The 12,705-nt window shown below is 37.8% G+C and overlaps 1 protein-coding gene across 24 annotated transcripts in view; it reads left to right on the top strand.

The window, feature by feature from the left end:
* The window catches only part of GTDC1 (glycosyltransferase like domain containing 1), a 416,031-nt gene that overhangs the window by 103,562 nt on the left and 299,764 nt on the right, over positions 1-12,705 (top strand). For 22 of the 24 annotated variants that reach the window (XR_008618456.1, XR_008618439.1, XR_008618445.1 and 19 more), the window contains one exon: positions 8,651-8,854. Coding sequence is in view for 19 of the 24 variants with exons in the window: in XM_055087686.1 (XP_054943661.1) it covers positions 8,676-8,854 (179 nt within the window). In the remaining 5 variants the exon portion in view is untranslated. Of the gene's footprint in view, positions 1-1,090; positions 1,535-8,650; positions 8,855-12,705 lie in introns of those variants that run through there. The other 2 variants (XM_028477585.2, XM_024122204.3) reach the window with 2 other exon arrangements.

Here is a 12,705-nt window from a genome sequence, read left to right as displayed (position 1 = left end):
ACGCGCAGGCTCAGTGGCCATGGCCCACGGGCCCAGCCGCTCCGCGGCATGTGGGATCCTCCCAGACCGGGGCGCGAACCTGGTTCCCCTGCATCGGCAGGCGGACGCGCAACCACTGCGCCACCAGGGAAGCCCCGGGGAGTTCTTATTAAATGTAATATGCGATAAATATATCTATCATCTTATAGTGACATTTACATTCCACATGCATATACATTTATACTGCAATATATACCATTATGTAGTAATAATTATTAAATATTGATATTCAATCCAAAAACTACAAAGACTAGGAAATGGAGGCATCTTTTACTTAGGTCATATCAGGTGCCTGGAATGAAGTATAATGGAAAGATATGTGAATATGGGGTTAGAAACCCTGGGTTTAAACCCTTGCTCTGTCACTTATTCTTTGATGCCAATAGTCTCTATTTCTTCTTCTATAAAAGAGAAGTGATCGAACAGTGGCACCAGCCTTCCTTCCATCTATGATTCTGCGATTCACCCTGGCTTCTCCACTTAGGGGTCCATATCTGAATGGGTCAGATGGCCCTATTTTCTCCCACTGAGCTGATTTGCAGCCCATTTCAGGAAGGTGGAAAGCTTGGAGAAATGCCATCTTGAGAAAGCAAATACATTATTCATCTTGTCAAACTTTTATAAAATGCATAATTGTTGGCAGAAAGTATTTAAAAATGCCTTTTTTTTCCCCCTGTTGAATAAAAGCCTAATTAGTAAATGTGGAATGGGATCTCCAGATTGATGGTGAGGGAATTGGTTTCTCATCCTACTTCCACTTCTAGTATTAAACTAGGATGACGATATATCAAACAATAAAAAACGGTAGGTGATTTTCAAAATTCTTGGATCTCACAGATATTCTCTTAGGCCGTGAAACTTGCCTTGGCCTAGAATTCAGTTGCTTATGGTGTTTCTCCCACTTCTTTAATCACTGTTACTTCTGTTGCATTAGTAGGTTAAGACAAACACGCATCTACATGAAAATAATTTATTCATTTCTATAAATTCAGTGAACAGTAAGAAAAAAGAATAAGTATTTGAAAGAGAGTATAAAATGTGTTCAGATATACTAGCTGCTTGATTTAGTTTAGGCTTCAGGAATAATGGGAAATCACTAGTAGCAAGTATAGTGCTACCTGACACTGGTTTGCTCAGGACCTGTGTTCAGGTGAAAGCAGTGTTACTTCTTTAAGGGCAGAATCAACTTCCCATTTCCTCCTGATCTTCAGTTCAACTCTACAAAAAACTTAGTGACATCCACTATATAGCAGATCCTGGGATAACCCCCAGGAAAATAATGACATGATCCTCATCCTCCAAATTTTGTACAGCCCCATAGGGAAGCAGAACATGGAAATAGAGTGAAACAAGTAAAATGCTACTGTACAGAGTAGAAAAGAAGTCATGTTTAAGAGAAGTTCTGGGAAAGGCTTCTTGGAGTTGGTGATTCACATGCAGAAATTTAAAGAAAATTTCATCGGGTGAACTTGAAGAAAAGGCTGACGGAAAAGAGGTAAAGGTGTGAAGTCACAGAAGTGTAAAATAGCCATGTGAGTGTGAGTACTTGGTATTGCTACGATGATCCTGGGTAAGTGGGGGAAGAGGATTGAAGTCAGAGAAGGGGAAGCAAGGCTGTAGTGAAAGGAAAGGAAGACGCCAGAAAAGGAAGGTCTTAACTGCCATGTGTAGCGCCTTGGGTTTTGTCCTTAGGTGATGGAGATATGGAAGGTTTTTGAGCATGTCACTTCATGATCAGATTTGCATTTTGTAAGATTATTTGTGGCTGGATTATGGAGAATGGTGTGATGGGAACTGGATCACATGGTAACATGGAGACCTAGTTAAAAGGGTAATGCAGTAGTTCAAATGAGTGATGAGATAATTTTCTGGTATAAAATCTCCGATTGATTCATAAATACACTGCCACATTTTAAAATGTCAGCAAATTGAAAATATTTTTAGTATTCAGTAGAACTAATTCATTGCTACTTTTATAGTTTAAAATTATTCATGAAATTGATAGCAAAGAAAAATTGAAAGAGGGTTAATATTTTATTTGTCCGTGGAATTAAACCAGTACACGAACAGAAAAATTTTCAGTTATAATTTTGCTATTAATGTGGAATATTACTTTACAAAAAGTAAGGTAATGAATTTATTTTATATATATATACATATATATATCTAGCTGTTTGTGGAAATTATGCATATTTGAAAAAACAAGTGAATGATGTCATACTGTTGGTACATGTAGGTATTTGTTGAATTTACATTTGATACTGAACTGATAGTTATAACCAAGACTTTGTATTAACTCAAGTCATGGCATAAGTGATGGATATTTTTAAGCAGAAAGTTAAATCCCAAATCGAGAAAGAATGAAAATATTTGTCAGGGAAAATTAAATAGCCATATATGCATTTATGACTGTAATTTTAAAAAGAGCACGTGTTAAAAGATCATTGCAAATCATATATTTGGAACAGCACATTTGAAAATAGCTTTAAATTGTCTCACAAACAGTGTGGCATATAAGTCTTCTTACCAAATCTTGGTTTTGGTGCATAAGTCCTCACTTCTTAGTTATCACAGCAGGAAACAAAAGTCAGAGTTGATGAAATTAGAATATCCATAGCCTTGTGGGGGAATAGAGTATTAGAGTGCTACATCTTTTTCAATATGAACACAAGATTTTTTTAAAAAGTGTTGCTATTTAAGTACACAGTAGTATACAAGTTATCATAAATGTTAGGTTGTATGCCCCATAATCAAATGGAATAATGATCAGTTTCTGTTGTATGTTATCTTCAATTCAAATTAATGCTCAGGAATCCAATTTCATGCCTTACTATTGGTCAGACTTTCTTTATTTGTGTATAATATTGTGAATGCCTATAGTTTTAGGATTGCAAGTTTATTGCACTGCATTCGATGTTAGATTATTTATCAGTTTTCAGAGATTACATTGAAGCTTTAGGGGTTAGGATGTATTTGCTATGCATGATTTTTATGAAATTTTTTATAATAATTTTTTCATAGGATCTGTTTATCCTTGTGTCTTTTTCCCCCCATGTCATAATAGAATGTATTATAGTACTTTGAAGAAACTTTTTCAGCAAAATATATTTTTACTACACATTTACCCTTAATAGGTTCTGTTAGGGGAATCAATGACATCATGTTTCAAAGCAGAAATCTTTTCATGCTTGGTTTTTTTTGTTGTTGTTTAATGAGATTTCAGGTATAGTTTAACAACGGGGGTTTCCCTGATGAATCATTAAAATAAGTGAGTGGGCTGGAAGGTAATACGAACTTTTCTCAGTACTGCCCTATTTTACTCTGCTGGGTTATTGGTTGCTTTTTAAGTAGAACCTGGGTGTGTTGGAGTTGGTGGTTGGAGGTTCAGAAGGGAAGAGGGGAAAGGGTCAGTTAGGAAATACTAGGTAAACCTCTGATGACCTATCGGGAAATCCTACTCAAATTCTACTTTCCTCAATTTACACCATTTTGTGTTTAAGCTTTCTATTTTTGCTCTGCCAAGCTCAACTTTCCAAGTACTGTATATAGGCAAATAGAAAATATATTTTCAGCAATTGATTGAAGTTTAAGGTATCAAGCCATGTGTGGATTAGCCTGTGGAATCAATTTCTCATGTGTGTGGGATTAAAATCGTTAAAACCATCATCACTGAAACCGTACCTTCCTACAACTAATAGCAGTAAGGTGTCTGTGGAATATATTAATACAACACGTCCTCTAATTTAAAATTATTACTTGGTATTTGGTTGGAAAATTATTTGAATATTATAGGTAACTGCATTGACATCATATATGAGGGCTAATTATGGGTTTCTAATGTGACTTAGCTTTAGTTTTAAAAAATCCACATGAGATATTTATACTTAGCACATCTTTTTCAATAAATCAGTGGCATATGGCAAATTTCCTTTAGTTAATACTGTTTAAAAAAAAACCAAAAAACTGAACTACCACAGCAGTTGTAACTGTTAGAGGAGGTAGACAAAAATGTAGTTCACCTTGAAAATGATCATGGCTCAAGGAATAAAGAAACTGGGTCAAGCTTAAAATAAATGCAGGTACGATGATAAAAGTTTTAATATAAATTTAAAAATATTCACAGCATTGGTTTCAGGCTACTTTTGTTCTTGGTTATCTTATCAATAATGCATTATTCGTTTTTAATTGAGATGACTAATGGCACCTTTTCATTTTGGTCAAAATATTTATATGAAATACTATTGTGATTTTTCACCTTCTCTTCCCTCTTAATTGTAAATGTACATTTTTGGAAGGCAGATAATTCTCCAATAGATCATTTTGACCTCTGGTAATCTTAAATAGAACTTGAAGTGGTTTAACATTCCTGTGTCCTAGCTATCACTTTGACTCTTTTTATATTGCTAAATTAATGTTTAGCATTTAACCACGTATCATTAAATCATAGTATTGATAATGAATTAAACTTTCATAAAGCTTTAATAGTGTAGCAGGTTCTCATTCATCTGGCATCACTGGGGAATAAAAAATGCTGAAGAAATGAGGTTTTTTAAAACTGAAGCTTGTTTAAGCAGAAAAACTTAAAAGCTGATAAAAATTTATCTGAAACATTTTTTATGCTCTTTTAGGGAGTATGAATTGATTGGCCATTTACTCATAAAATATCATTCTAGTGTCACGTAGAAAGGACGTGGGCTTTCTGTTTGGTGTTTATTCTCCAGTGTGGGAAGTTTTGTTGTTTGTTTCTTCCTTTTAAAATGCCATACCACTAATTCTAATATACTTACTCCGTTTAATTGTTTCAGGGCTTAAGGTCTGTGGTGGTGCATGCGCTAATGCCTTAACAGATTCATAAATCCAGGCACCTATGTAAGACATTTGGCTGCATGTAGGCTCACCCAGCATCTTTTGGCAAACACTTGGCCACAGCTTCCTGCCATGGAGGAGACCCTGTCCTTCTCTGGAGTGAGGACTTTCAGTGTTGAGGCCCTGTTACTGCTGCTCCAAAACATTTACTCTCCAGTAGCCATTGCTAGTGGTGCAAAATGTCTGTATTTACCTGGCGTGCTCATGAGACTCTATTATGTCTGGTGACCATCTTCAGTTTTCTGGGATTACTCCTAAAATGGGCAAATGGTGTACTCCCTTTATCTTTTAGTAAATTGCAGCATAACAGCAAAAATCCTTTTTAACACAGTGTCTTTTTTTTTTTCCAACTCCTGCTCATGTTTCCAGCAGTGTTTTCTAAAACAAAGCTCAATCAAGCACAGTGAAAGTATTATTTGAGCAGTTCTTTAATGTGCTATAATGACATTTGGTTTGAATGTTATATTTAAAAATCAGGTTCCCCTCTTTTGCTTGCACCTAGTGGGAATCATCTTTCTTCCAGGTTGTGCTTAAAGAAGACTATAGGGGAAGAACATAATTTCTTCTTGCTGCAAAAGTTGCAGTAGAAGTAAATGGGGGAACTGCCAGGATATGTCTGTCTCCACAAAACAAGCAGAACAAATTTCCATGAATCAAAGCCACTAAGTATAGTTTTCAGAGATGGTAGGACATAGTTACTTTCCCTAGAAAAATACCCCAAATGCAGGCACACCCGTTGGCCACTAGAAGAATGCTCAAGTAAACGCTAGTTCAAACCTGTACATTTCACTCTTCTTACTGAGCTATTAAAGGGGTGGAAATCTAGTATAACTATAATCTTTTTTCCGCTTTTCTATTTTTCAACCTCCCACACGCTTGGTGTTCAGTTCTGCTTAGTGAGTGTCTTGAATCTACAGCAGCACCTACACGTACTGCCTCCACAGTGGCTGATAGTTTGCAGATAACTCATGATTCAGACCCATAAGAAACATCTGTAACTATAGGGCATGGTACGTGCTCTAGATTAATCATGGAAAAGGGGAGAGTAATGAAGAATCAGAAAGCTTGTTTTTTTCCAAATATTAATGTTGCCTTCTTTGAGGTTATATATGAGTGGAATATTCTCTAGAGTGGTTTATATCACATTCCATCACTTGGGGAAATATCTCAGGTCATTTTTATAAGAACCTTTTAGAGATCTTTTAAGCATTTACACAGCATATACACCTTAGTGTGGTTAGGTCAGAGGAAATAAAGCAAGATAGCAGATATCTGTCATGTGATGCAGTAAGCAAATTAGTGTTAAACTGCTTTTGTTTTTTCTTGAAACCTTTGATACAATTTTCAAAATTGCCTTTCACTAGTTTCTCATTTGCTTTCTAGAAGTGTCCTTCATTTGAAGGGTTACTGACTACCATTTTGTTAAACCTGGAGGCTGTTTGTTAACTTACTGAATACAGCATTATAAAGTTGAAGTCACCAGCCAGCCTGAAAAAATCGAGCTGCATAGGGCAGTCTCTGAGCTTACTTCTTGCCCACAAAATCCGCAGTACTCTCAAATTTGTATTTGAAAAACAATCTGCTGATGAGGAATGGGTAACACCCACTGCCTTTCAAATGCATGTGTATATCTACTTTTCCCACCTTTCCTTGGTGAATAGGGAGCTGTGATTGAAAACAACTGATTTTAAAATGCTGTAGGATTCTGTCTTTACTCCTTAAGTAAGGTGGTTTATCCTGATAATGGGAGGGGCAAAATACCTTATTTCTGTTTGTCAGCTGCTATGCTTCAATTTTATCTTCACAGCACACCTCTGAGGTTAGTACTGTTATTCCCATTTTAGAGAAGGTGAGACTAAGTCCTACAATGTTAGGTAACTTGTCCAAGGTCCTACAGCTAGGACATGACAGAGCTGAGCTTCAAACCTGTATCTCCCTGACCCCAGGACTCATACCTTTTCCACCCGAGGAGCACTGCTTCCTATTTTACAGATAAGTGAAGTATGTGTTTGTATCTTTTCCCAAAAAATGCTCATTGGAAGATTTAAGACATCAAGAAATAAGCTTTTTTCACTTCAGTCATTTCTTTGAGAACCGTTTGAGACATTTTGCTTTAAAAGGCAATTTAAGCAGGCATTGCTTTGACTGAGCAAAAAGGTAAAGCACAGTTTTCTTAGTTAGGAGCATCACTGAGTTTTTGAGACTAATAATTTTGTGGAACAACATTATTAAGGAAAGCAATATGCTTGCTTAATGTGTGGTGTTTACTTAAGTCATAAAGGAGAATTCAAGCATCTGGAATATTTTTAAACAATGTGGTTGTTATGTACCAAGTGATATTTCTTCTTTACTTCTTACAGGAAATAGCATATAATTTGAAATATATAAAGGTTTTTACATTCATACATATATTTTTATCTCACTGAGCACTTTAACAAAAGTGATATTATTAACGTAAAAAGTTGCTTGACAGCCAATTCTCTGTGGTGAAAATTTTATCACATCTTTAATAGTAATGTTACTTTATCGCTCTTAATGCATTTGTTGTTTAAAGTAAGGTTGTACGGCTTCCCTGGTGGCGCAGTGGTTGAGAATACGCCTGCCGATGCAGGGGACACGGGTTCATGCCCCGGTCCGGGAAGATCCCACATGCCGCGGAGCGGCTGGGACTGTGAGCCATGGCCACTGAGCCTGTGTGTCTGGATCCTGTGCTCTGCAACGGGAGAGGCCACAACAGTGAGAGGCCCGCGTAACACACACACACACACACACACACACACACACACACGTAAGGTTGTAGAAGCTTTGCTGGTTCACAAGCATATAGCTTTACCCTACTTTTTTGGTCTTCCTTTGGGGATAGGATATTGACAATACTGAGGAAGTGGTCAAGCGTCTCAAGAAATTGTATCCTAGGGCTTCCCTGGTGGCGCAGTGGTTGAGAGTCCGCCTGCCAATGCAGGGGACACGGGTTCGTGCCCCGGTCTGGGAGGATCCCACATGCCGTGGAGCGGCTGGGCCCGTGAGCCATGGCCGCTGGGCCTGCGTGTCCGGAGCCTGTGCTCCGCAACGGGAGAGGCCACAGCAGTGAGAGGCCCGCGTACCGCTAAAAAAAAAAAAAAAAAAGAAATTGTATCCTAAACATTTTAACACTAGAGAATTGCGATTTGAATATGAGTGTGCTGTTTTCTAAATATGGATTTGTTGGAGGCATTGGTAGCTGATGAATTTAAAGATGGATTAATATGAGAGTTCCAGAATCAGAGAATTCCTGAACTGGAAAGGCCTGTACAAATGAAGGGCTCTTGGAGTGAAAGTGTTAGTTAGGACATGAGTTCAGTGACTGTCCCAAGTCTAGATAGAGCTGTAGGCCAAGCCAGTGCTGAGGTTACTGAGTCAGGGTCACAGCCGTTCCAGCCAGGAAGTGAGTGATCACTGCGGGAGAGAACTTTAAACTTCCTGGGTAGGAGAAAAAACTGAGTCATTGTGGAAGTAATCTTAAGACATGAAGAAAACAGAAATCAGAAAAATAAAGCATCTTTATTTCCTCTTATTAACATGAATGGTATAAAAATATTGGTTCCAAAGTACAAACCTCAAGTGTTATATACTTTTTAAAAAAGCGGGACAAGCCTATTTAAAAAAGTAATTTGTCTGTAAACGACTTTATTTGCTTTCTGGGTATAATATTTTAACATATTTATTTGAAAATATTTATACAAATTTTTTTTTGCTTAATATCTAGAATCTGTGAAGATTTGAAAGGGCCAATGAGTATTCTCATCATTGAGGCATTCTATGGAGGGTCCCATAAACAGCTGGTGGATCTGCTTCAAGAAGAGTTAGAATACTGTGTCCTTTATACCCTTCCTGCAAAGAAATGGCACTGGAGAGCACGGACGTCGGCTTTGTACTTCTCTCAGAATATTCCTGCCAGTGAGCATTACAGGTAATTAGAGCCCAGGCTGCGTCTCCAGCCTGTTTTAAATGTACTTGTTCTAAGGAGGTTGCTTCTCTGTTGGCCTCTGTGAGATTTCCTCCAACTATGGAATTGGTCAGAATGACTACAGTAGCTATTCCTTTAGTGACAGCCGAGCAGCCGAGTACATTTGTGCTCTGAGGACACCTGGTCGGTAGGAAAGTGGCTTCATTTAGAGCCTGCATGCCTCTTCTTATTTGTCTTGTGCTTTTATCACATGCACGTGTGGGTGTATGATGACATTTTTTGGCCTGAGATGAGAGTTGATCTTGTGCACATTTGTTTTTTGCTTCCATAACCTCCCATGCCTCTTTTAAAGTGAGTATGCTGTTTAGGGTGTCTGCTCTGTACTAGGAGCTAATGTTGGAAAGATGGATATGACCAAAGCCTGTGCCCTTACAGGCTTTAAAGACTATTCAGAGATGAGTAGTTTTTAAAGTGTCATGAGAGTATGAAAAGGGGAGAAGTTGACTTTGACGGTAACAAATTGGAGGTCGCTTTTTAGAGTTGGTCAACTTTGCTTTGTCTGGAAGGATGAATAGATTTTGGGGACACAGACCTCAGTTTTGAATTTTGAATTGTTAGGAAGTGGGAACTAGGGGGACCTATTAGAAGGGCTTATGAGATACACTGAAAAGTGTGGATGGGAAATACCGATTCCGTTTTAAGGAAACAGTAGAATGGAATCCTCTTGAATATCCTTACTGCCATATGTCTCCTGATGGTTAAATAGTGGAAGATTATCCTCCTGTTGCTTACACATCCGATGTTCTTACCATTCTGGGCCCTTCTGTGTAGGACTGCATTGGTGGTGGCGGGCGTCAGGAGGGCCAGACTGATAATGAATGGAGTTCGAGCAGCTAGGGTGTTAGAGAACGGGCACGCTGCAAGCTGCAGTGCTCACCTTGGCGTCAGCAGCCATATCTATCTGCTGCTGCTTGTAAGGTGGGGCAGAGACAAGGGCGAGAGCAGCTTGAGATTTAAATGTAGGTTGCTGTTCTTAGTAGTAATTTGGGGGATTCAGAAAATAACCCATTTGGTGTATAAAGACCATGCATCGCCTCTGAGAATTCAGATTGTCAGATGGAACAGCAGTGAGCACTCAAGTCATGTTGCTTGGGATTATAAAGGTAAAAGCTGTTTGGGGGCATATTGAGAATTTTGTATTTTTCTAATCTAAAGTGTATTTTTCCTTAATTTAATGTTTTATATTCTGATAATCACCAAGTGAATATTGTGGATTCACTAGTAGTATTAGAAATTTCAGTGCATGTATCAATATAAAAGTTTTCAAGGCAATGACAAGTGAGTCGTTGCCTTGAAACAGTGCTAAACAGGATTTTAGCACTGTTGCTGTGCTAAAATTGATTGTTTATAGTTGCTTTCACATCTCATTTAATTGTGTTTTCTCAGCACCAATTGCATTATATTACTTAAGGTCAAGTAATCCAGTTGGCTTTATGGCACATTTTCATTTAACATTACCATTTGGTATAATACATTCATACATACCAAATGATATAATACATTTCTACAATGATTTGAGCATTGAAACAAACCATTTCTGTATCTGCTGTTAGATTTCATTTTGATTACGCAGTGTTTTGGAATGGAATTTTTGTATCACAAATATATGTGTGGATAGCATGCAAACAAACACTTCTGTGCCCGTGGCTTCCCCACTTCGTTTGACTTCTGAAGCATTTGAGGTAAAACATCACATTGCTTTTTGAAGCAGTCTTATTTGGGAGGTAGATTTCTGAAAGATGGTGTCATAAAATCTAAAGTTTTACTCTCTGATAGCCATAACCTCCAGGTCCTAACAGTGGTTGGTATCTGTGATCTTTCAAACTCAGCCGTTTAAGCTGCAGTTAATGGTACTTATTAATCTAATCAGACTTCACTAAAACATATACCTCACCAGTCTCACTTACAGTTATATTTGACTAATGATAACTTATCTACTCTTTACCAAATAACCTTTCTGAATACTTCTAGGAAAAACAGCAGCAGCTTGAAAACTTATATACGAAGTTAAAAAATATGCTCACTGAACCCTAGCTAGAAGTGGAAGAATGACGTTTTGTTACACCAGATAAATCTGATCTCTGTGGAGACTTTTAAAGATATGAAAAGTTCTTGATTTCTGTTTACTTATTCTATTTGTACATTTGTCAAATGAAATCACCAAAATTCATAAAGATAAAATGATTAAGCACCAATATTGCATACTATGCAAAAACTACTCTGAACTAGTAGGAATGTGTCTGATAAGAAAGACTTTGAATGTAGGTACACAGGTTATTTTTTTTCAACATCTGTACATATAGTCATTGTTTTTATAAGCTCGTTATCTGGGTAATATTTTATTACTAAAAGAATAAATGCTCCAGCCTAATTAATTAGCTTGATTCTGCTTTATCTTGACAGCGAAAAGAATACATCATGATTCACATTTAGAGCTGTTTAATTTTTATTATAGATTACAAAAGCTACACAATTTATTTTTCTCAAAAGTAGTTTGGTAATTATTAGGTTTTATTAAAGCCTTGCCTTCTGGAAACTTCACAAAATGCAGAAAAATGTTTCTGAGGATGGGCCTCAAATTTCATGTTCTGAAATGTATGAGTCATTTGTCCCAGCATCAAGCATTTCTACTTTCTTAAAATATACCTAGAGTAGGCATCAAAGATATTTCGTTCTTTTTTCTTTCTGCAGTATCTTTACTGAGCTGAAAGAATCGCTCTTACTTAAAATCATTTTTTTCACTCTCAGATGCTTACAGTTATATTTTCATTCCATCTGAGGTATTGTGGCAGATACTGATCATTGCCCACCTAACAGCCCTTTTTCCTTGTTAACAGAATTAGTTTTCTTTGGCGTGGCTAAGTACCCAGCCTCTGGGAGTGAAGCTTGATGGACTTAAGTCAGTCATGATGATTCCGTTCTCTGCCAGATTTTCCCAGTTTTCCTCGAAGCTAGTGCTGGATTCTGGCAAATTCAGTTTAAGTAGATGACTTCTGGGGGTTCTTCCAACTAAGTATTTTTTTTTTTAATTTTGTGTTTTTACTTATAAAAAGAGAAAGCCATCTCCCCTTCTCTGCATTTGACTGTGGTTATGATGTCTACAGCTAGCAGATGACAAGATGAGGACAAAACACCTGAGCTGCCATAAATGGCTGATGAAAGGCTGGAACGCTATAGCTACCTAGTACCCTGAAAACCCTGTGTCCCTAAAGCATCTAGCTATGTTTTGTAAAACGTAATAAATTTCGTTTTAAGTTCATAGCCGAGCAGAGTAAGAGAGGATCTGGAGAGGGATTTGGAAATTAGAGTGGTCACCTTGCTTTGAAGCCGTGGCTGCATAGTTTTCATAAAGGGGACTGGTTAACTGAGTTATGTTATGTTCTTGAAATGAGATACTGTGCAGCATTTACCTGAATTAGGAAGCTTTCTGTGTCCTCTTATTGGAATCTCTCCAAGACAAGTGACCAAAAGTAAGGTGCCAAAAAGTGTTATTGGTGCTATCTTTGGTGCCAAGAAAGGAGGTTATAAGAACGAAACAATGGAAGAGTGCATTGGAAATGAATGAAGATACTTGCCTGGGGATTAGTGTAGCAGAGGTTGTTGGTGCCCCACCCATATCCCTCCCACCTTTCTCTTGCTGTGTGCCCTGGCCAGCTTCCTGCTGTCAGTCTCTGCAGCCCTTTTTGCCTGGGGGAGTAGCTGCTCTGCCAGTGCAGGCAGCAGGCCCCAGTAGCCCTCCACCAGTGATCTTCACCCCTCAGATGAAATCATTCTGAAGTGTGAACAGGAGAGAA

This window comes from Physeter macrocephalus, chromosome 2, assembly GCF_002837175.3.
Source record: "Physeter macrocephalus isolate SW-GA chromosome 2, ASM283717v5, whole genome shotgun sequence".
NCBI lineage: Eukaryota > Metazoa > Chordata > Mammalia > Artiodactyla > Physeteridae > Physeter > Physeter macrocephalus.
Note: the sequence above shows the minus strand (reverse complement) of the source record. Positions and strands in the feature narration are given on the sequence as shown.